The 25,436-nt window shown below is 44.5% G+C and overlaps 1 protein-coding gene across 9 annotated transcripts in view; it reads right to left on the bottom strand.

The window, feature by feature from the left end:
* stxbp5l (syntaxin binding protein 5L) overlaps positions 1-18,563 on the bottom strand; it is a 136,748-nt gene extending 118,185 nt beyond the window's left edge. For 5 of the 9 annotated variants that reach the window (XM_063499726.1, XM_063499729.1, XM_063499731.1 and 2 more), the window contains exons 1-2: positions 17,554-18,562; positions 1,921-2,018 (exon numbers count right to left, since the gene is read on the bottom strand). In XM_063499726.1, coding sequence (XP_063355796.1) covers positions 1,921-2,018; positions 17,554-17,721 — 266 coding nt within the window. In that variant the 5' untranslated portion in view covers positions 17,722-18,562. Of the gene's footprint in view, positions 1-1,920; positions 2,019-17,553 lie in introns of all 9 variants that reach the window. The other 4 variants (XM_063499733.1, XM_063499732.1, XM_063499734.1 and 1 more) reach the window with 2 other exon arrangements.
* Between the last annotated feature and the right edge of the window lie 6,873 nt (positions 18,564-25,436).

The following is a 25,436-nucleotide window of genomic DNA, read 5'->3' as shown; positions in this document are numbered from 1 at the left end:
AACAGATTCCACTGGGACTCCGACGTATTGATCAGGATGTACAGAGGCAGACCACACGCTGGAAAACCGACTTCCCACAGACGGCCCACAAACCCACAGTCCTGCAGTCAACAGTGTCATGTGAACATTAACTTTGATCGCTTTAACCAAGCATACATTTCTACATACATTTCAACCAGCTGTAGTAAAACAGCTAAATGAAGGACTCAGAGAGGAAAAGTGTTTGAAACTAGAGGAGAAACAAAAGGAGAGCGTTACAGAAGATGACAGGTGAATGTTCAAAGCCTCGGGAGGAAGAGGAAGGACACTGAGACAGGCTGTGAAGGACAGACGAAGGGTGAAGTGAATAAATAAAAGCAGAAATGGGGGAAGGTCCACGAGACAGAAGACGACAGCAGGCGAGGCAGATTGAGAAAGGGCAAAATCGAGGAGTGAGACCGAGAGAGAGCCAGAGAGTCTGTGACGGGCCACACGGGAGCCGAGGGAGGTGTGTGCAGCATGTCAATACAAATGCTAAGTCACTCAAGGGCTCAGCTGCAAGCCCAGCTGAGCTCTACTGTCAGGTGTAGGACACAGCAGTGCCAAAGTGCGACTAACGGCTAACTAATCTAAACCTGATCTCACCTGAACCAGGTTTAAAGCTTCTCAGTTCAGTTTGATCAAAGATGACAAACAGATTAAATTAAAGCTACAGCGCGTCCCAATCTGCAACAAACCGAAAACCAGAGGACCCCTCAGGTGTCTGAGAGCACAGGTATCTGCATGCTTCAGAGAAAGCCCAGAGGTGAAGGCACTGCAGTCACCTGAGAGAAGATCCAGCTCTGCAAACAAGCAGCTCCGGCCTTCAGCGGGGCCCGGGGTTACTATTTTAGGGATAAATCAAACTGTAATTGATTAATCCGCCCATCACTTTATGAGTAAGCGCTGAAGGAGACTGCATACCTGTGCCAAGGCTGAAATCCATAAAAATATCTGGTGAAGTTTTCTTGGATTTCACAAGATCATTTTTCATACTTAATTTAAAATGTATTTGTGAAGGTAGCACGACGTGTGCTAGAAGAACCTGGATTCAGGTCCTGGTCTGGATGTAATCTGTCGTCCATCCATAACAAACACACTCAGAGCTCTGCTCTTCCTGAATGTGAAGTCTGTAGCAATTACTGAGCCAGCTGCTGCGTTTTCTCTTCCTAGAGATAAAGTTTTAAAAAATCTGATTGGATAAATCTATTTTTATGATTGCAGGACAGTAACACTTTAATATTCAAATCAAATCTAATACAAAGAAATAATTATGGAATGAAGAACATATTAAAAAGGAAAATGCTGGGATATTAATCCGCTGAAAGAACAAACGGATTCAGAGCAGAGATTAAGTATTCGGTATATCTGGTTCAGCCGTTAGCTTTGTCTGGTTTCATCAGCCATCATCAGACAAATATTCACACAGCGTCACGTCCACCTCTGACACTCTTTCAGCACAGAAACCACTCGGCCCGCTCACGCGTCACCCCGGCAGGATGTCTGCGTGGCTGCTGCAGCGTCCGTGTTTGGTGCCTTTGCGGGAGGAGGACGAGGGTGTAACATCATACCTGTGCTGCAGTAACTCGTCCTCCACCATCCCTGTGACCCAGGAGACGGGCTGTTGGAGGGACAGTTGTGAGTCTGCAACCAGACAAGTGAGTGACACGAAATGACAGGATAGAAAGAGGAAACAGAACCGGGGGAGGAGGTCAAAGGTCAGAGCTGCGGAGGCCCCTGCTTGGTTTGTACAGGAGGAGAGACATAACACAGTGGGAGCCGCCTGCTTCTGTGGCAGCAGTAAAGTATTTACAGTAAATACATTAAGTCTGTGTTTTGTGTGTGATCAGAGGTCATTGCTGTGTGTGTGGGCGGGGCAAGTGAACAGGAAGTAAAGGATACATTCGTACTCCACCAGATCTCGAACCGATGGCCAGGATCTTCTGCACGGGGTCAAAGGCCAAAGCGGTGGGCTGGTAAGGGAAACCATGACGCACCGTCTGCAAAGAAACACACAGATCATTTTTAAATGATTTATAACAGTGATGTCAAACAGGAAACAGGAAATGAAGTGCTTCTCTTTCTTTCTTCCTCTGACGTTTCAGCGTGACTCCAGCTGCAGAGGTGTCGTTTCAGCTTCAACACATTTAGTCTCACCTTTAATGAGGTCACACTCCACAACACTGAACTCTTAAACATGACTAATGACATCAAAAGGACTCATTTTCATTTTTACCACATTTTAACGTGAGCACATATTTTATGTGAACACATTTTGTGAATGATGACAATCATTTGTGTGCCTGCTGCTGTGCTGTTCATTAACTGAACCCAGTAATAACACACAAACACTTGTGACTGCAGTGCTAATGTTTTCTGTGACTGGGGTTAAGCTTTAAAATGAACGACGGTGAGGGCAGCAGCAAAGAATACGCAGGGCTGCGTGTAGACGCGGCTCGAACTGAGCATCAGAGTGAGGACCAAATGGGATTTAAGTGACTTTGAACATGGTGTGGTTGCTGCCAGCAGACTGTTACAGAGAGTGTTGATCTGCTGGGAGTTTCCCACACAGCCATCTCTGAGGTTCACAGAGATGCTTCAGAAAAACAGAAAATATACAGTTTTAGACAACAGGTGAGTGTAAAAGTGCAAACGTACTGCTATCTATCTATCTATCTATCTATCTATCTATCTAACTATCTATCTATCTATCTATCTATCTATCTATCTATCTATCTATCTATCTATCTATGTTTAACACTCACATGGTGATGAAACACAGAGGCTTTACAGTAAGTAATGAGCGAGGATGCAGGACCTCTTATTCATGCTGTAAATGGATTATGAACTGAAGGAAATTGAACTCGACTCACAGTCAAATTCAAAAGCCTGACTTGGCAAAACATGGCTGTCTCTCCCACTCTGAGATGCAGTGCATGCTCTGCAGCTGTCTGCCGTAAGTCATGTTAAATTTCCCAGCAGTGGCTCACTTACAGTAATCTGCTGTGGGGGGATGCAAAGCTGTGGACATCACCAGCGCTGACTGAAAACATGTTTATGGGAAAACTGCAGTATTAGAAAGTAATGTTACAGGATGATACAGAATATAAAATAGTTTCTTATTTTTAGCTTTGAATGAGAAAGTTGTTGGGCTGATTTCCTCCAGTTCAGACAAACCGGTGCAACACTCACACATAGACCAAGCTGCATCCTGTAAAGTGTTTATCTATAAACTCCTCAAAGTGAGTCACAGTGAAAGCCTCTCAGTGCACGCTGTGGAATTAACACACGCAAAAACACAGGATGTATTGTTTGTCAGAGAATGTGTGGAAGCGTCATGTGTGGCTGTTACAAAATACATTTCATTTGCAAAACTCTGAAGGAAACTTGCTGAATGATACACTTCCAGTTCTAAATCCACAGTGTGGGTTTTGGCAGCCATTGTTGCCAGACTCAGCAGAGCGTGATGAGAACCAATGCTCACCAACTCCGAGTACCAGAGAGGGAGTGTGTGTTTGTGTGTGTGTGTAGCACGCTAATCAAGAGTGAGACGTATCCTATGGTCTGTCACACAAACACGGTCGGGTTCCACGCCGCGTCCAGCCTGCGAGTAAGAAACAATAAACAATAACCTTTTGATCTAAACAGACGTTTTATAAATCAGCAGTTTCATTTTATTTGCTCTGAATGACATTTAAAAAATAAAGAACAGTTCCACAGTTTAGTGTTCAGATCACAGTGCGCAGCAGCTGACAACCTTTGTATTTCTAATAATTCTGCCACCTGAGCCAGCTGCTTGCTTTTATGTTGCTTTTTATTCTACTGTGTACAGTGACCTTGAGTGTTTTGAAAGGCGCTTTCAAATAAAATGTATTATTATTATTATTATTACCTGTTTTATGCAGTGCAGAAACACTCACTGGGGATGATTGGAGTTTTCATTACTTCATGCTTCACAGTCTATCCCTATCCGGTCTTTAAGTCTGACATCATTAGCCGTTTCCGGGTCCAAACCCTGCTTCAGGTCCCAAAGTCAAACGAACACTGCGGCATCACTGAGAGTTACAAACTGTCTAAATTCTTTCATCTTTAATAAAATGATCAGCGTTGCTGCTTTACCAGGTGTAACAATGAAGTTTAACATCCATAAAAACAGGATTTATTAAATTTAACAGAGTTAGAAGTTAGCAGGAAGTTAGCTCGCTAGCTTCCACCTAAACATGACTGAGAGATTTCTGAAAAAATTCAAACGCACAGCTCTGCTATCACTTCCAACATAAATGAAGACAGAAACTAAACAGCAGTGACGTTTGTAGGGTTACTGAAGTTGGACTAGCTGGTATATAATGATGTGCTACGTGATCGCTAGCGGCACAGCTATGTTAGCATAAACACAGTGAAGCTGCAGGATGAACGCTAACTTTTTTCCACTTGATAAAAGTTAACGTGAGGGTTCCCGATGGTTAGAGACAAATGCAATCGCATGGCAGGATGCTGTAAACGGACCAAACTTCAGTCAGGAGAACAACTGAGATAATCCATCCACAATACCAGGTTAGTCATTAATATACTGCTGCATAGGCTGGGCTGTAGCTCCATCCAAGGGTTTAAAAATTGAGCTTTAAAATGAACAGTGGTGATAAAAACCGAGAGAGGCCGACAGTGATCACTGACTGTTTTTAGGGGCTTGTTCAGATTAAATAGAACAAGATACAAAACATGTTAAAAACACAACAGCCTTAATAAACACAGAGTAGTTTGGGCCCAGAAGCAGGGCTCATATGTCATCACTTAAAACCCGATAACTGTTTGAAATCACGTCATGTGGCCTAACACTGCATGTTACACATGAAAGCTCTCACAGGTACCTGAGCCTGTGCTCATTTCTATACAAACATTCCCACTAAATACATTTTTCCATTATTTAAGTCCCTATTTAATAACAGCTACCACATGTAGTGTGTACGTAACTCTGAAATAACAGGGCTGCTGATGCGTCTGAAGGCACTGAGCCGTGACGTTTGGATATGCACCATAAACTCCAGCAGCAGCACTCTCACACGCATGTTCAATGACTTAAGCTACTTTGAAAAACAACGGCTTGGAGGTTGTAATTCTCTGCATGATTTAATATGTTCTCTGCACAGGCTGCTAACATCAGGAGCTCCAGCTCAGCTGTCCCATGCCCTTAATTAGTCAGAGATGTTTGTTAAAGCTTTTTATTGCATGAATAGTTTATCCTCTTGACATCAAGGTTAAATGATTTTCTTTTACCTCCCTGTAAGGTCAAGTTTAACACCAAGCCTTAGCCAGCCAGTCGTTCTATGAGTGACGCCTTCAGAACAATACGACACTCTGACATATGTTCACCCTCCTCTGACCATTTATCAAAAATAAGAACAGGGTATGTATTTGCATTTGCTGTCAGACAGTAAATGAGTCTTTGACAGAGCTGTAGACGATCCTGTCAGTGCTGTTTCAATGCTTAAAATCTCAGCTATGATCATGGTGCCTCTCCAGTGGCAGTCCTGTTACGGTACAATTCTGCTGGGAAGCCTGGGATCATTCGTGTCCCGTTTGCTTTGACACAGCACTGTTGCACACTAAGGACTTCCCCCATGAAAGCTTCCTCCAGCGGGACAATGCGCCATGCCACTCCACAGAAAAATCCTCAGTAACGGCTCGACAAGCACGACAGAAAGCCCGAGGCAACGACCCAGCCTCCAAAGTCCCCAGATCCCAGTCCAATCAAGCATCAGCTCGAAGCTCAGGAACTACCCCGATCCACTGAGGCCCCGCCCGCTACCCCGAGTATCTGACTCCAGGAAAACCCTTAGTTCAAAACTCTGAAGGCCACAGCTGCATTAGGTAATCCTACAGTGAAGTGCAGCACACACCTATTTATCTACATATGTATGCATCCTATTACGTCTGCAGTCTCTGAGTCAAACACACACCAGTTAAATTAAGAAGAGAGAGTAAACAAACCCTAATTATTACAAGCATGCTCATTCTGTGGATGTAGGCGAACACATGCATGTGTGCACGCAGCGAGCAGCGAGTATCTGAGGACCACCTGCAGTACATCTGTGTTATGGCTGCCAGAGGCTGCATTACATCAACTCCCGTCTCCATCCACCCTCCTCCCCTCTCCGCTCTCTCTGATGTCCACACAAACACAACCTTTATGCACGCTAGCGTGATGTTCAATCGCATCACCCTCCGCACGCATACACCCCCCACCCCCAAGACTAATACCACCTCATGCCACCCACGAGCCTCTTTCTCCACACAGCGTTCAGCTGCAGAGCTGGTCTAGACCCCTGTTTCTATAAATAGCAAGCAGCACCCAACACTGCCAGCCAATTGTGCATTGAGCAGCTATGTCTCCAAATACGGATCAACACAGAGAAGCAGCACGGGATGTTTCTGATCTACATGTGACTACAACATAAAGGCGCTACGCTGCTAATTTTGTGGAGCTCAGTGTGCACGAGATAAATAGAGTAACACGTCAGCTCTCCTCTGCTTCTCAGTCATTAGCAACCACTAAGGTACAAATGCTAGCTAGCTTCTCAGTTTAAGCCAGCACCGACCTTGTTATTGACACCTCTAATGATAACCATCATCAGCTCAATATTGCATTAAATCAGCTCAAACTAATTATCATAAATGTCACAAGCAGCTGAGTGAAAAGTAAACAAGTGGTGTGATTAACATGGACCTGCACGCTGTGTGTGGCCTGTGCAGCACTGACCCGCAGCGCTCGCGGGATCGTGTGTGCTGAGACATCAACAGCAGCAAAATGTTTTCAGTCCCTGAACAAAGCTATTATTTTTGGAGACACGGGGTATAAGGTACATAAATTCAGATTTCACAGCCGAATGTACGACTATTTTGTTCACGCGTCGTCTGACAAATGACCTCCGGAAAATGGAGTTAGGACATAAAAATAGCAGAATCAACAAGCCCGAGCAGTTCCTAACAACCACCACAGAAACTCTGCATGTGCTCATATCTGCCACTCTGCTTTAGACACATCAGCGTCACAGGGCGCCATGTGGATGGGCAGCGCTCTGCGCTGTCCCACCGTTTCTCTAACTTTAAAGACTCACTGCTTCATCCCTTCATTAAGCAGCATGGCAGCATCACCGAGGACCTGACTGATCTAATGAGTCATGCATTAACCAGACGCTACACCCTGATTGTGATGGTGCTTGGATACATTTATTGACACAAGGAAATCGCATGGGGAGCTTTGCACACGGCTCACGAGTAAATGGAGGAAGTGATGGAGAGGCCACTTGTGATGTGCAGTTTGAGGCGAGAGCTCTGACAAGTGGTGAATAATACATAGAGAGAGTAGTATGTGAGCAGACAGCAGAGGAAGGCAGAAGAAAGAGAAGTGATAAGAGAAGCACCGTGCACACAGGAGGTCACGTCTCTGTGTTTCTGTTGTCACATCTGAGGTTGAATAAAGTTTTTATTCACTGTCCAAAATTTTCAGTTTTGACACCGTTTAAATTTAATCATTGAAACGTTCAGTGTTAGCTTAGTAAATTACTCTGATTACATTAGTTTGCTTAAATATCTACTGGCTGGAGTCACATAGGTATGTTAGACTCCTCCCATTTTTTAGTAAACAAAAAATGGGCGGGGTCTCAGTTTTCTGTTAAACTCTGTGCTAACTGGCCTCAAACTCGTTTGTAAGCTAGCTTAGTTCATGGCTGATCTATTCTCTGGTCTCTATTTTTGTGATGAAAAAAACTTAAAAGTACCTTTTTTATTAAAAAATGTCTTTTTCTCTCTTGTGGGGCACTTTCTGAGATAGCCAAACAGCTGAAAGGCGTACTCTACGGTGGCCCTGAGAGGTCAAACACAGCGCAACCAGCAAAGAGAAAAATGCTGCAAACGCACGCTGAACAAAGTGTTTCTGGGGACGAGATAACGGGACGGACCAGCTGCAGAAGTGACAGAAAACGTGAAGGATGGCAGCAACACACTTTAATGAAGCGGTGTTGTCTTCGAATCACATGATTCTCGTGGTTCAGGCTGTCAAACTGATCTTATAGGTTTGAATGAAGAATGAAACCGAGGTAAACTTTACTCTTTCTTTCCTGTTATGTGAAACTATGGTGAGATTCAGTCATCTCATCCACTGCAGAGCAACAGTTTCTTTTAATATTTGATTGTTTGAGGGGTTTTTTCTTTAATTTTATGACATGATAGCCTAGCTTCTTGTTTTTCACAGGTCAAAGGACCGACTGCAACCATGTTTGAATTGAATATACGAGCAGGCAAACGTGTTATGTGGCCGCAGTAATCAGAGACCTCGTCGGGACACACGAATCCTGTTGTGCCTGAGAAAGATTTCATAATTACAGGTTATTAAATCTTGGCTGGTTTTGTTTGGTAAACACAACAAAGATGCTGTTGCTACACGTTGAAACCTTGACCTTAAAAACCAAACGCTGCTCTGTAATTAAAAAACTCGCATTAACAGTGAATGGCCTCGTCCGTGCGCAGAGTCCGGCCCAGAATCTTTTATCGATGTTTCTGTCCAAATTAGTTTGACTTTGTTTGAAACTTGAAGTTCAAAAGTTTTGAAGCTTTTTGTAAGAAGCCGTGTTTTATGCAGATGTTTATATTGATCTAAAAAATGGAGCGCAACAGCTATTATTATGAAAAAGAACTGAACCGAAGGCCTGCACGTCACAGAAAATGACTCGAGATCAATGAAGCCCACGCTCAGCTGTGATTTAAAATTCAAATTGGAGTATTTCAGCGCTCCCGTGGCAATACTGTATGCAAATCCATAAGGCCGAATCAATCCTGAATTACATAACTGGCCTGGTTGAAGCATATCTGCTTTATAATCAAGCCAGAGATTTCAGAGCTTTTAATAAAGACCTCATTAAACAAACCAACAGGAAAGGATGTGAAATTAGCAGCTGCTGGAAGCACAGTTAGAAGCGTGTCTGACTGCAAAGGTTATGAACTCCTTGCACATACTGCTCGCCCCGTGTGTTGCCCTTGTACATACAATTAGTTCATGTGCATCACCCAGGTGTTGTAGCACCTGTCCCCTCTGGCTAATGTCACCATGACAGACAGTGTCACAGTCTTCCACACCAATTTACTTTACAGCGTCAGAGAGACCATCAAACAAACACGGATACACGTGGGCTTCCCCACCAGCGAGATATTTCCAGCGTGCTCTGAAATTCCTTTGATCCTGTCGGTTGATGCCGAAAATAAAGGCAGAGCTGAGCTGGGGGGGGGGGGGCTCTGAATGTGGGAAACAAGCATGAAAAAAACAGTCGTTACAAAACACACCTGAACCCAGAGATAGTCCTGCCTGTGATCGACACATCAGTGCTTCCTCAACTCTGAGATATGAATTCTTATTTTTAGTCTTTGAATTAAAAATAGTTGCACTGAATATCTAATATACAGTAATATTCTAAAAATAGAGAAATGTATCTTCTTAACACAGCTGCATCTCTTTGGTTCCACATCACTGAACAGATATCAGGTCATAGCAGCTTTCAGAGACTCTGCCTGCTTCTGAAGCCAGATCAGATTCTGCACCTGAGCACATTCCTTCTGTTTGCTGTGAAAAGCATCGAGCAGACATGACGTAATGGCACATAAAGAGTGAGAAACAAATCAGTTTCACAGCAGCGATAACCACTACCTCCAAATGTGCCAGCTGAGGAAGTCAGCTCACTGACAGGATCCAGCACGAGAATCACTGCTTTGCACCAAAAACAGAAAACTGTGGCATGATCAGCTTTTCATATCCAGCTATCGCCGGCGTCTCCTGCAGGCTCTGTTTTCCATGAACAAAGTGATTGAAGGATTTCAGAGTGTGATTCTGCATCATGCTGAAAAGCCAAACAATGAGGGGACTTTCATTCGTCACTTAGAGCGAGGCTGATCTAATAAGCACTTCCTCTATCCACTGTCTGCACGCGCAGAGCTCGGTGCACAGGGCGAGGATGCTGAGTGAGAGCTCAGGAATATGAAAATGAATGAAGGACCTGCTGACGGTGAAGAGCAGGCGTTAGTGTGCGAGGGAGCCGGTGGGGGGGGGGGCATATATGTTTGCCTTTGTCTGTGTATATTTATGTATTTCTAATCTGAATCATTTGTGTGGGGGGCATGTGATTATGTGCACATACCCACACAGATCCACGTGGAACCATCTTTGCTTTCCTAACTCGGCTCCTGCATTATGTAACGTCAGCCTCCCTGTGAGGGTCGGGCTGGTGTTTTAAATCTTTTCATGAACTCTGTTTACTCTCAGAGGTTTGTCCTGATGCTTCGTGCTCTGCTCTTCTTATTATTTCCTCTCTGTGTTTGTTCTATTATTGATGCAGTTGCTGCTGTGACAGAAGGGTTTCTATCATTTTAACCTTCTTAGTCTGTGTGTGTGTGTGTGTGTGTGTGTGTGTGTGTGTGTGTGTGTGTGTGTGTGTGTGTGTGTGTGTGTGCGCGCGCACCACACAAAACAGCCTGAAATGCAATGACCCTACCTGTGCAGGTCTCTGTGGGTACTTCTGCTCCTCTCTTGGTCTAAACACATGCGTTAGGTGATTCTAAATCATCTGTAGGTGTGATCGTTGTCCTTCTGAGTGTGTCAGTGTGGTGACCTGTCCGGGCCTTTGACCCCGACGACAGCTGGGATGGTGATGTCTGTCTGATGACTGTAGAGCTTCATACAAGTATTTACTTCCTTACAAGCAAGCAGTGTGCTGACAGCAGCTTACAGCTCTCTGATATCTGGCAGCGTTTAGCACTGACCCCTTCGACTTAAGCACATATCAGTTCAGATGAAAGTGGCTGACAGCTCAAATCTGTGATTTATTCCGCACGTGTGTAAAGTAATACTATCTGCTCACGCGTGTTCGGAGGAGATCATGGTTGCAATTGTCGACTGCAGCTTCATGTCGTGGGGGTCAGCGCGCAGCCGAGTGTGGATGTACCATGCACAGGGTTTAACATTTTAATCACAGCAGTTAATGAATCAGCCATGGCATCAGCACGGGGCCTCGGGCTTCATGAGAAGTGTAGAAGTGGACAAAATAATCATATTTCATGACTGATAATGTGACATGATGCTCCTTCACACGTTAAAACCTGATCCATCTCTGCAGTTTTTGATTATGATATCTGTCTCGCCAGATGCACCAAATTATGGATTTCTTTGTAGAGGAGCACTAATAATGATGATTTAAACTCTGGCTTCTTCAGTCACATACTTCTAAACACCAATTAGATGAGGATCGCACGGTGCTCGAGAGCGTAGCTCTTAAGAGCAGAGGGATGTACTGCCCACTCAGAGAGGCGAGGAAGGAACCTGGTGTTGGTTTTAAAGCGTTGCAGTGATTTCATTGTGTGGAGAATTAAACAGTAGTGTGTATAGAGAGGCCAATAAATGTGCACTGCTGATGTTTCTCTGCAGGCAGCTACATGATGGACAGAAGTTTCAGGTGGAGGAAGAACAGCAGGCTGCTCTGCTGTTGCTCATTAGACAGATCGGAGATTCTGAAGAGCTTTCATGAACGGTCAGTATGAGACTGATGCTGTGAGTCAGCAGTGATTCTTCCCCTTACACAACGTGGCCTCGTAAACATGAGCAGTTATAATATGACAAAACTAATAAAAACATATGGTGGATGGGGCCATCCAGAAAAGGGCGGGGCCTGAAAATCGAGGGCGATCGTAATGCTTTAACGGTAAAGATTTGTCTATATGAAAAGCTAATGCTTGCAGTAAGAAGCACAGGTCACTCAGACAGAAGCAGGAAAGATGGAAACTGAGTGAAACAAAGGCTGTTTGAATAGCTCACTAGATTATATTTGCACAGCGTGAGGTGAGGCAGGCAGGCTGCTGTCGCCGAGCGGGCGTGGAAAGCCCACACAGAACCAAGAGGAGGCCGTTCCTCTTTTCCTCTCTCAAACACAGACAGATCCACACCTCCATCTGCCCCAGCTTTGAGCTTTGCTTCGGCAACGACAGCTAATCCTCTAGCCTGATTCTCCTTCATAAGATTAATAATTGCTTTCATGTAATTCAGGATAAATAAACTCATTAACTGAGCCCGAGTGCACACACACACACACACACACACACACACACACACACACACACACACACACACACACACACACACACACACTGTGCTTCTTTACAATGGCATGTGTGTACAGTTTACAGAACATCTCCTCCACCTATCTGGTCTTCTCTGCCTGACATCAGCTCCTCCCTAATTGATCCCACACTGTGGCTTCTGACAGGCAGCCGACACATGGTAATGTGAGACTAGCTGGAAGCCAACCCACTGAGTCATCACACCCATGGAGAGCTCGCAGGGTCGCTGGTGAGGGAGTGAAGTGATGTCATCTTTACAAGCCCACATATTATGTTGTCTAAGAAAGGCGACTGAGCGCTGGAAACGCCTGACCTCTGAACTCCAACCAAGAGTTTAACCAGAAGCTTTTCTTCTGTGAAATACTCGTCCTGACCCTGGTTCCCCGAGGATTTACATCAAAACCATTTTGCTAATGGTTTGTTGGGGATTTTAGCATTTACTCTCCAACTGAGGTTCAGATGAGTGAAGCCGAGGCTCTGAAATACACTTCCCTGTAAAAATGGCCCGTCTTTAATTAGCAGTTTCTTCAGGTAGAAACATCCAGCTGTGCGAATGAGACAAAGTTTCTAACAAGCTTTGGCACAAAACTCACTGGAGCTGAAGCTGGAAAGTCCCACTGCCAGCAAACTAACATTCTGCACGTTAGCATACCATCGTTATCTGTAAATACAGAGGCTGGGGTCATGGGAAGTTCACGGTCCACGAATTCTGAAAGGATTGATGACGGTGCTGACAGATCAGTGAAGGAAACACTACGATTCATTTTTCTCTTGACATTTTATATTTCAGCCTCGCAGCGACACAAGAGCAAGCATGACTCATCCCGTTAACCATGAAGTATGAACAGACAGCCCATCAAGTGCACGTTGAGATATTTCACAGGGTAATTGAAAAATTTTGATCTGCCACAGGTACAACTGCAGAAGTCAGAGGACACTTTCAGACCCGGCCCTGTGGGACGTGAACATCTGTACAATATTCAAACCAAGCTGCTGATGGAGCTCAGCTGGAAACCCTCAGACCCGGCCCTCCACTGCACAGGAGGAGAAATGGAGCCTTTGTGGCTGTTTTACATAGAAAATCTCATTTGGAAATTTGAAATAAAATTGTACAGCCTGTCATACTTTCCCTGTTCAGATTAAAGAAGATGACATGGGGTCAAGATGTCCTGGCAGTGCACCTGCGAGCAGGCTGTACATTAAAAACGAAGTCATTAACCAACCAAGACCAACAAAGGTACAAAATACTTGATCTGTGTTTTCCTGTGTGATTATATCTTCAGTCTGGAAGGAAAAATTAAAACATTTGAGTGAATTTTATTTCATGCTGCTTCCTAAATATGATTGATTATAAATGTGTGTTAGTTATGGGAGTCGGGGTGGTTTTCCCGTGACTTTGTGCAGATGTGTGTGCACAGCTGTTCTGAAGCAGCTCGTTTTGCACATGTTGTATCATAAATGCTGCCGTGTGTTCGCGGTCCAGCCTAGGACTAACTCTGCATCCACACAAATACATTCAAGCATGCGCTCAAGTCTCAGAGTTTTTCTGTTTTAGCATTAGCCCACACGTATCAGAGTCTTCAGAAATCTAACTAAAAGGATTAGAGTCATGCTCTCCATGGCAGAAACTTGGACTTGATGACTATAAACCCACCACTTCTCAGTGATTAAAATTCAGCAGTCGGTGCTGCAGTTTGGAGAGGTGATGGGGTAAAACAGAAGTAGCACGTGCGATGTAAATGAAGTGACTTTAGGTAAAGCCTTCACAGAATGCAAATGACAGCTTTTAAAACAGACGCTGGCAATACAAATTTGCATGTTAGTGATTTTCAACCGTGAAGAGCTTTTATTTTTTTAAAAATACAAGCTGTCTACTGCATTTTTTAATAAACTAAGTGTGGGCTGTGCTGTATTTACGGCACAGTTTTAACGAATTTTTGGCCACTCGTGAACAGACACAAACATAATAAAATCATCAGCTCCAATTATGTTGTTTTGCTTCCTCTCTTTACAGCTAATTTTACCTGTAGACAAACCTGAATTGTCCTTTCAGGGCCTGGCTTCCTCGAGAGTCTTCAAAAGGCCAACTACAGTACAAGCTTTACGCTCCATCTCTTTCCAAATGTGCTGCACCTCTTTAACCTCCTGAGATTTTTCAGGACGAGTGAAATTATGGTCACATTCCTGGAAACAGACTGAGATGATGAGTGCTGGATTACACAGGTGAGATGAGGCATGAAGGGATGCACCTGGTGTGCCACAGTGATTCCATACAGTGTGCACGGTGCTGAAACGATGATGCTCTGTTGTGGAACATGTCCAGCAAACTGCTTCATTTCCCCACCAGCAGCTGGTGACGTGCACACGAGGCAGTGCGGGGATCAGCTGCTGGAGCTGAGCGCTGTTTTTAACCAGCAGCATCTCGGAATCGGTCCTCCGAATTCCAGACGAGGGTTTTTGCACGTAGGTAAAACCTCGCTCCGAGCGATCGTTTGCTTATTTGCAGCCCAGCTGTCAGCACGATCAGCTCGTTCCTTCATGACCTTTCACTGTCAGCCTGTCATTGACTTCCTGCTCTTTATGACCCACTTTTAAGGCTTCTTTTAGGCCCTGTGTTGCTCCTGTGCATTTAGTTAAGTACTAAAAGACCATTTTAACGTTTTGTCCAGTCTGTGTTTGGGTTGCTGATATTTCTATTCTGTTGTTTCGGTTTCTTATTGCTGTGTGCAGCAACTTCTAATTATGAGTTTGAAAGAAAGCTGTCATATACCTATTATAAGATAACGGAGCTCTCTGTGCTCTAACACATCTCACAGCCAGTTTGTAGACCATGTTGGTCGAGTCCAAGCAGACTTCTGTCAGCGTGCTCTGAGAAAAAAACTGGAAAAACTGCTTTAACCACGACCCCGGCATTCTCAATATAAATGAAATGTAAAGAGATTTCAGTTGTGAGGTGGGTAACATTTTTAAATGATATGATGTATATCTGAACGCATTATTATGGTGTTGCTCAGCCTGTGAATCTGCCCAGAGCCTTGCCCTCTCGCGCTCTCTGTCTCCTCGTTCCTCCTCGAACACAAAATGAACTCATTTTGCTCTTAACCAAAATCAATCTGTGGACTCGATGAGCCTCAGAGCCACCTGCGCCTCGCGTTTTCCTCTTTTCCTCCTTCAGTCTGAGTAAGATTTCACTGAAGACTTGTTTCAGCACCACTCTAATTGCTCTGGAGTGCATTCCTGTACAAACTACAAACACACCAAAACGCTGTCTAATAAAAACTGCACTGTTGCTTCTTCCCACACTGCAGAGCGAGGACAGAAGTCATGACTAACTTTGAGAAGTTAGCCAAACACTCCCACATGCTGCACCGGCTCAAAAAATTACATCAGAGAATGTTGATCCTATCTACAGTATTTAGAGTAATGAATGAAAATTTAGATAACTGTAATAGATTGACAGGTGACGAATAAAAGGAAAACACAAACCTTGCTCCACACTAAAGGTGGCCCTGCTATGGTTTGGACGGCACCTTGCTGCCGTGGCTGTGAGGTGTTGTGAGTCTTCACCGTGACCCTGTCATGGAACATCTCTGTCCTGGTAGGAAGCCCACATTAAGTATGAAATGATATGAATGCTCTTCTCTGGGATTTGCAGGTTTTTTAGCCAAACCGAAAACTTCTGGAAGATCAGCAGGATGAATATAAAATCACCAGAAGAGGGAATATTTACTGGAAGAATGGAGTTCCATCACTCCAGCAGACCCACAGACATGGACCCAGTACCAGGCTTTTCCTGTCAGCTGTCTAGCTCTCTCTCTCTGATGTCTACAGTTCAATAAGTGATAATGAACATGTGTGTGTTACCAGTTTTATTGCTGAGTGAAATTACTGCATTTGCAGTGAAGTAATCTGAATGTCTCACAGCAGCAGCGTCTCTGAAGCATTGGTGGGTGTAACCTCATCAGGACCACCATCAGCTCTCAGCTTGTGGTCGACCCCCAGTGACGTTCATTAACTAATCAAAAACAAATTTGGTTCCTGCCAGGAGAAGACAATTTGTTTACCCTGATGAGGATGAGTTATTGAATTCAGGAAGTGATAATACGACAGATGAAACGTGTTCGTTTTCCTTGTTTATCCCTCAGAATTCTGTGAATTTGATGCTGAAGCTAAAGCGAACAAGCAGCTTCTGCTGTGTTCAGCGTACACAGGTTTGCTAAAAGTCAGTGGAGATGGATTTGACTCACTTCATGGTTCTCCCACTCTTAATGTGCACGTCTGGCGCAGGATGACAGGCTTTGAAAACTCATTCTTCCACCCATCAAAGTCCAGCCTTCATACAACGTAAAGCTCTGTCACTGGTGCATGTTGTAATTAATCACACCCGAGCCCTGTCTGCACCACGAGAACTACCTGACACACTAACCATGACATGCAACCTCCTCTGACACAAACTCTGGAGAAATGTGTGCTTGAAGGCATGTTTGTACATTCAGTGCTTCCTCCTGAGAAGTTCAGTCAATAGAAGCATCACAGCCGCTCACAGGGGAGGAGCAGCTTCCTGCACAGGGCCCGGCCATCCTGCTGCTCTTTTCCAGCATTTTCTGCTGCCTGCTATAGGCTGCTCTGCCGCATCCTTCCAACCTGAATCAAGTCCCCCCCTCCACCTGCCCAACACACACACACACACACACACACACACACACACACACACACACACACACACACACACACCAGTGTTACTCTGCCTAATAATAACACACTCCTCTAAACAAGCCCTTTCTCTCAGGTTCTCAATGAATTATTCACAGCCATTCAGAGTCGTCCCTGTAAACCAGAGAGTCCTCACTGCATCAGCAGAATGGATCCAGGACCAGAGCTGCGACGGGCGGCAGAGGAAGCTATAAATACCCCCATTCAGCACCCCTCCCTCATTCTCCCCCTCCTCACTGAGCAGCACTGCAGCCTCCTTCCTCTGGCTCGAGCTCCTTTATGAGAGCGAGGCTCACCGGTTATGTCATAGCTCCCACTCCACGCAGCGTGGACGCTGCTGCTCACCCACTTTCTCTCAGCTCCCTGCTGCACATGTGCACAACTTACTGCAGCCCGACACAGTGCTGCACACACAAACACGAGAACACACACGCACACACGAGAACAAGCACGCGCACACACAAACACATGAACGGTTCTCGGATAGACTCGGAGGCCGCTGAGAGCAGGAGCTGTCCGCGGTGCTGAACCTCTGACAGCCAGCAGCAGATTCAACTTTCACCCCCACCCCAAAGCCCAGAGCCGCCTGCACCTACCCGCCTGTAGCACCTCACAGGTCACGTGTTCACTCGGGTGTAGCCTAAATAAGCGCCTCCATCAACCCACCTTACACAGCTGGAAGTTTTCCGACACCAGCGTCTCCTGGACGTCGATCTCCTTCGGAGTTGGAGCCGTCGTGGGAGTCCCGGCCGCGCTGCCGCACGACGGAGAGCCCACAGTGGCTCCCGGGGAGGAGGTGGTCAGGCCGTCCAGCACCTTCCGGAACTTCTTCATTTCGTTCCCCGCGTGTCGGGCTCTGTTTTCAGGTTAGGGGTAAAGAGGTGAGCGGCACAGCGGTGCTCTCTGCGCTGTCCGAGTGTCCACTGTCACGCGCGATCCCAGCGGTTTAAGCAGCTAAAGAAACAAAGCGTGTGTTCCTGCAGCAGTGCCGGGGCACTAACAGGGACCCCCACCCCCGTCTCTCTCTCTCTCTCTCTTAGGTGCAATTTAAAAAGTCACAGAGGCTCCTCATCGTGCTCTCTGACGTTTGTCCACGTGAAACGAGCGAGTCCGTGGCACTCTGCTGCGAGGATCCCAGCCAACGTTGCAGATGCAGCACACCTGTCTCACAGCAGAGCGCGAGAGGAACTACACAACTTCTTCTTCTGCATCCCGGAGGAACATGCGCTCCCGAGCCTGCAGACGAACCCGGGCAGCGAGCGGCGGCGTGCACACGCACATGTCACACACAGGTGCACGACACCAAAAATAATCAGAGCAAAGAAGAAGTGAACTTTGCTCCTCCGCCCCGCCCTCCCCGAAAACCCCACAACACCGTGGCCGCCAACAACAGGAAGAGGAGAGGAGCCAGCGGACGGAAGGCGCAGAGGCGATGCAGTTAACCGAGGTTGGAGTCCTCAGCGAGGCCACAGAACACAGCAGTCAGACCGGAGGAGAAACACGGACAGCCTGTTCTCGCGTGGATCGCGTGGGGCGGGCTCGGGGCGGTCTGTGGATCGAAGTGAAGCGGTGTGTAGTCTCGTCCAGCTGTTTCTCCCTGCAGCCCAGAGACCAGAGACAGGAGCTGTCCGCGGTGCTGAAACACCACCACCACCAGCAGCCCCGCCCCCACCCACCCACCGCTCTCTCTCTCCCTCTCTCTCTCCCCCTCTCTCTCCCCGCCTTCTCGTCAGTGATTGGCTGCCCGGCTCTGAAGCAGAGAGGAGCAGAACGATAAAGGAGCAGTTCACTAATCCCAGCAGGGCAGGCAGTCTCAGGTCCGGTGACGGTTAAACCGTCAATCACTCCGGTGCATGTCTCAACAGGAGCAAGTTTGAACTATTAATGTTTAAAAATCAAGATTTCTGCATTTCAATATTTATTTTAACCTTTAAGGTGTAAATAACCTCAACATTCAGCTCACAGCTGCTGGATGTCAGTGAGGTTTTTAAAGCTGCTGCTTAAAAATGTTGGAGAACTGAGGTGGAACAGTTATTATTATTTATTTTCATCTTTCATCTTTCCCCGTGTGTTCATGCTGGTTTATGTCCTTTATAGAAATGGATTTTGTCTTCTGTAACGTGCTTGATGTTTTAAAGGATGCTGCACAGTTATTAAACCACTGACTGGTCTGTCTCCACCACATTAATGTGTACACTACATTACATATGCGCATACATGTGTTAAAATATTTAGTTTTATGAAAATCATCATCATCATCATCACCTTTATTTATAAAGCATTTTAAAACAACCACAGCTGCCACAAAGTGCTGTACATGGAACTATATAATAAAATTACATAATATGTAAATAAAATCCAAATAAAAGAAAAAGTAAAATAATTAATTAAATCACTAATTTAATTACAAGAGAAACTAAGTCTCACTGTGGTTAAAAGCCAAAGAATGAAGTGTGTTTTATGACGTGATTTAAAAGTGGACAGTGAAGGGGCCTCTCTAATCTGCAAGGGCAAATTATTCCATCATTTCAGTTCCATAAATGTTACTGAAACATGAAGCACAGACTGATGATGTGATGATACTGATGGAGAAGTGCAGTAAAAAGTCCTTTAATGTCTCTAGTTCCAGATTGCCGTATATTTGGAGCTGTTCTTGGTTTTTAATGGTGTGAATGTGGTTTTGCATGTTTCAGTAATGAGTCCCCAGAGCATTACTGAGAGTCCAGACTGGTCCAGGAGATACTCCCTCATCATTTCAGGTTTCTTTCCAAATTCTTACTTTAATTAGTCCAACAGGTCCGATCTATGATATCACTGACTGAGCCGTGCCTCACCCAGCTGCTAACAGGCACATCTGGCAGTTATTTAGCTACCAAAACATTTTGTTGTCAGAGAATCAAAGGAAAGCAATTTCTCATCATTTCACACAATATTAAGCACACAGAGATGTAGTACAGTGGGGGGAGGGGCATGTTAACTATTAACAATGACAGCAAATCTTCGTTCTTACTTACCTACCGTCAGTGTTGAACGCTGATGTTGCATAAGCACTTCCATCAGCAGCCTCTGCCCCGGGCGATACTTGATGTTATTGAGTCAGAGCATGGCGCACACGGTCGCCTCTGTTCTGCTCTCCAAAAAGCAGCACTTTGTGAGCTGTGTCACTCAGATGTTACAACACAGCCCACGAGCTGTAATGGCCTCGAGATTCCTCTGTACGTGAATCTTTTATTGGTTTACGTTTTTCTTCCATCAACCCGACTGAAAATATATAAACTGTTATGTTCTGACACAGGTTGGTGCGTGGCGCGTGAGAGGCCGTAGAAGCTAAATGGCAAAGATGTGGCATAATTGGAAGTGACTTTAATCTTTCTGCTCAAACAGCAAATTGAATTACTTTCACACGTGAAGTGGACACGAGCTCCACCGAGGCTCAATCGTTCATTTTCAAACCCAATTATTCAGCTCTTAAGCACCTTTACTCAGCACTGAGCTGGGGTCATTTCAGCGTCCCGGCGAACAGATCTGTGAAAAAGCCAAAGAATAAGTGTGATAACAAACACATCCTGTCAGTGTGGAGCATAAAACTGCAATGACTGCAGTGTGTCTCCAGAACAATGACATACTGGGTAAACTGGAATGACTCCTCAGAAGTTCTAGTCGATCTTCCAAATGCATGCTAACAGGCCTGCTCCATCACCATGCTAGCCTGACTCATGTTTGCATTTTCCCAGCTTATTATCAAAAAAGTCTTCCTGGGACCACAGACTGTATACAGAAGATGGTAACTCACTGGTTAGGAGCTTTGACTGTTGCCAGTTTGCTGGGGTTAGGGTTAGGGTTAGCACATAGTGGACCTGACTGAGAAACCAAGGAACAGCGCACGCTCGTACGGCAGCGACCTGTCAATCACAAAATACCCTTTTTAAAGCATCTCCTGTCATTTTTCTTCGTCTAATAGTCCTCATCGTTTACAAAGTGAACATGGTGTTAAACTCAGTCCGGCCTGGAAGCGGAGGTTCTAAATGTCATAAGAAAACTGTTTCCTGAGGTCAAACACTATGTGAGCTGAGGGTCATTTTATACCAGAGCAGTAAAGCTCTGTGTAGCTCATTAAAACGACTGCTGACTGCAACTCAGGCTCAAACACCCCAAATACTGGAATAACTAACTCATTAATATCAAAAGGTCAAAGGTCAAGCTAATTTAAAGAGGCTGGTGTAAATCAAATGGTTCATAGATATTTGGCATGATTTTCTTTGCCGGTCGCGGTGACTCAAAAACAGCAGTCGGTGTAACTCATGTGTTCCTCGATACACGAGGACGCTGCCTTTGGGCTCCTTTCATGATGCTCAGATCTGTCCACGTAACGCTGCTGTAAGCTGCCCTCAAAGCGCTGCCATCGTTCCCCTTTAACGTGGCGTGTGAGGGAAATACAAAGAGATGGAGGCAGGCAGAGTGTCTGTGTCCTGTTTACTGCACCTCGAGTGACAGCCAATACATACAAATACAGAAAGTGATGTTTTCTCAGATTCAGAGACAACACTGTTTGCAAATGTGCATCCACGGGGAGCTTTGTTTTGGATGGCACATGGTAATTAGGCTGCTGGCTAATTTAGGGCCAGAGATAATTATCATCCTTCACTGGAGATTAGAAACAGAGGAAAAAATATTTAGCATTTAGAGAACATTTGCTGAAGACTGCTGATATGATGACGGTGGTATAAAAACTTCCACCGTGCTGGATGAATGATTATTTATCAGTTACAAAGTGCCTCACACACAGCTCTGTCTTCATGAAATGAGATGAGCAGGATGCTACTGTGTAAAGACTCGTGTCAGAATCCTGCAGAAGCTTCGCTGACGTGACTGTCTGAGGAAAAGCAGCAAGTGTGAATGTCTGACCTCTGCATCACAGGAGTACTTCCCCTCTGTTCCACCAGCTTCCTCTCACAGACGATCTGTGCACACTCGTTTTGAACAGCAAATGTCACTAAAAGTCGATCCAAGGATCCATCAGCACTGTAAATGTTGAAATAAATAAATGAATGGATGGGATGTAGCATTAATATCATAAAATATGCACAGGATTAACTGGAAGCACTGCAGCCGTCCCAGCAGCTTCAGGTTAAGAGATGGGGCGTTGTTGTCCCGCTGCGATCGGGAACTTTACTTCTACGAGGAGAAACAAGAGCATCGTAATACGGAAACACTGATCTGTTGCCGAGGGCTGTGGAGCTCCATCGCCTCAGAGTCACTTCAGCATGTTCCACTTCTCTGTTTTAAATTTTTGATGGTAGGCAGGGATGACCTTTGGTTTACATTTGGATCAAAGATTCGGCTTTTAAATTATTCACGTCTTAACCTGTACGTAGCATTTTAATGTTGCTGGGTGGTGCTAAGGTCAAAAAGCCTCATATAGTGTGGAAGCAAAATGGTGATGTCTTTCATAACACATGTAAAAACAAAGTAATTAGTGTAAAATGCACAAACCCTCCAGCTATGGTGTAGTAAAATATTAGCATTAAATTAAATGGAAATTACAACGATATTTAATTTGAGGAGCTGGATTCAGACACGAGCTCAGCATCAAATGTTCTGTTCAGAAACATCATTTCAGTGCCAAACAGGATGAACCACACTCCACCAGAGCAGGACTGTTTCATATTCACTAATAAATCTGTCCTGAATGCCGACTTTATCATTTAATTACATGTAATTTGGTTACATAAGTGTAAAATGTTGCATTTGATTGAATCCGGTCAAATAATTAATGATTTCTGTTACATTTCACTCACATTAGTTTATTGAGGGTGAAGAATCAATTCTGAGTGTTGACTGAACCGGACACGTTTTTCCTGTTAATCCAGCTGTCACGTCTCATATGGAGTTGTTAAAGACTGGCTCACTGCTCGGGGATCATGATTTACGTGATGAATTGCAAACTAGCAGCACTCACAGCCGAAACACTGAAAATCCTGCCGGCTTAGCTCCTCACCTTGTTCCAGGAAGTGCATTTGTATTCTGCGCATGATTAGAGATGCAGCAGACCTGAGTCCTGGCAGCAGTGCATCACTCCGAAGGCTACATGCAAATTTCCTACACTGCAAATTTATGAACCTCATTCACGGAGCGAGCCCGTTTGGTGCAGGAACATGAGTCGTACGCGGCTTCCTGTTTAACAGACGCTGCAAACACACCCTGAAAATCACACAGGAGGCAGAACCTCAGGACGCACGTTCATATTTTGATAATTGCTGTCCAACACCCACCGACAGTCCTCGGTGCCCCCGTCACCGCTGACACCCACCAATCTGTGGAGTTACTTTAGCTCAATTAATACCTGCTGGGCACATTTGATAAAAGTGCACAGAAGCAGAGTTTAAAGGCAAAGTGAAACACAAAAAGTTGTTTTTAATCAATTTCCAATTAAGAAGTCATCCCTATCTGTATGACCACTGGTAATAGAGTCAGAGTGGAGGAAGTGGGGGCTTGGGAGGTGGGACTGATCCTGCAGGGATTATTCATTTCCATATAAATGAGCTGGTAAAAGCATGGCTGTTTCTCAGGATTCATTACTGACCACGAGATGAACACGAGGAGAGGCCACGTTCACTTTTTTTTATTTGCTTTCTTTACAGCTGATTGTGATGCTGATAAAACTGTTTGATTCTTCTCTCAGAGAGGGCATGCAGAGTGCAGATGCTGCTTTCTTGTAACAAGCTGGAGTCGAGCAGTTATTCATTACCCCCAAGCAAACACAAACCTTTAGTGGCAGAGATAACGAGAGTCACCGCGAGTCCAAGGACCCAGTGGCATTTTCTTGTGCTAGCTATCCACTTACATGAGTGTCAAGATACTCTCTCGTTCTGTGTCTCATTCCACAAACAAACAGGACGCTGGTGGTTATTTCCTGAACCAGAAATAGCAAGATTATTATTTCAAATCTCCATCTATTTAATATTTAATAATCAAACACCCATAAAGTGTCATGCAGGACGCTGATATTTTTACTTTGTTTGCTCAGACTGATAAAGCACGGCTGTTTCAAAGACCCCAACACGGCTGCTAAACTAACACAACACAGAGAAACAGCAACAGGCACTTGTCTTAATTATGAAACAGCTCATACTTTATGTAAGCAAAACACCTGCTTTATTCAAAATGGTCAATCAGTGCATCAGAACAGGGTTTGTACAGTTTTAATGAGCTTCAAAGTGAATATTTAGTATGACCGCCTTCATGGTTCAGCACGGTCTGAAGTCTCTGAGCAGCTCTGCGTCAGATCTGTGAGGATCTTCAGGAATAGTTCTCAAAGCTGTTCTCTGGATGTTTCTGCCTTTGGTTGTGTTCTCTGTCAGGATGATCCCACACTGCTTCAGTGATACTGGGCTCTGGGGAGGCCCATCCATGACTCACAGTAGTGCTGGGCGATATGACGATATATATCGTGTGGACGATAGAAAAGTGTATATCGTGCCATTTGTCTTCTATCGTTTCTAACCCAAATTTTATAAATTATTACATAAAATATATAAATAACCCTTTACAACCGGTCGGAGCAGGCACACTCCGTTTTACCTAACTATTTTTAAATCCCTGTAGAACTGGAACCACGTAAGGTAGCGCAATAATTTTTTTTGCATATGAAACCGGAGGAGTTGTACTTACATCTAATGCCATTAGCTTGTCCAAGGTCACGGTTTCCTTCCACATATAGCTTTGCAAAAATTGCATAAGAAGCACTTGCAGCAACAAAAAGGTAATATTTCAGACTTGCAGCAACAAAAACATAATATTCCAGAAACACGCTTTGCCGATGGTCATAACACTTCCTACGTTGGCATATACGTCAGCGCGAACTATCGCATGTCCGCCATTACCTGCCCGAAACCGGAAGTGACGTCATTTTCGCGAAAGGGCCTTATAAGCCTATGTTGGTGTTTTTAAAAGACATGTTTGACTTTATGCTTTTCTGTATCGTTTCTGGGATGCTTAGAACTCAAATTACACTGTTGGAAATAGTTTATTTTGATGCACTATAATATTTATTTTCATTTTTCCTGTAGTATATAAAAATTAGTGTATCTCAAAAATAAAACTATGAAGACACTCAAAATAAATTTCTTGTGGTTGGAAATTATTTTGTGCAACTTTTTTGTATTTAGAGTTTTGAGGGATAAGCCTCTTAAATTTTTCTAACTAGAAATATATGTAAAAAAAAACAAAAACGATTTTCAATTTTTTTGTAGTTTATTGCACTACAATATTTTGCAATTTATGTAGTTACTATGGACTTAATGCATACATATTATTAAAATTTGGGCTATAACGGTTGTATTGATGTATGGAAACTTGAAATGCTCCCACAAATGGCACTACAGCATGTAAAAACATAAAGATAAGCTCTGGCGGACTTGGTTCTATGGTAGGTCTTAAAAGGTTAAATAGCCTGTGGCAAATATATTAGTGTTGTCTTCTCACTATACATGCTCTTAACTTTATGCAAGAGAAAATAAAGTATAAAAAAATGATATTTTTTGCAAAGA

The sequence above is a fragment of the Pelmatolapia mariae genome, linkage group LG16_19 (genome assembly GCF_036321145.2).
Source record: "Pelmatolapia mariae isolate MD_Pm_ZW linkage group LG16_19, Pm_UMD_F_2, whole genome shotgun sequence".
Lineage (NCBI taxonomy): Eukaryota > Metazoa > Chordata > Actinopteri > Cichliformes > Cichlidae > Pelmatolapia > Pelmatolapia mariae.
This window is presented reverse-complemented; position numbering and strand designations above follow the sequence as displayed.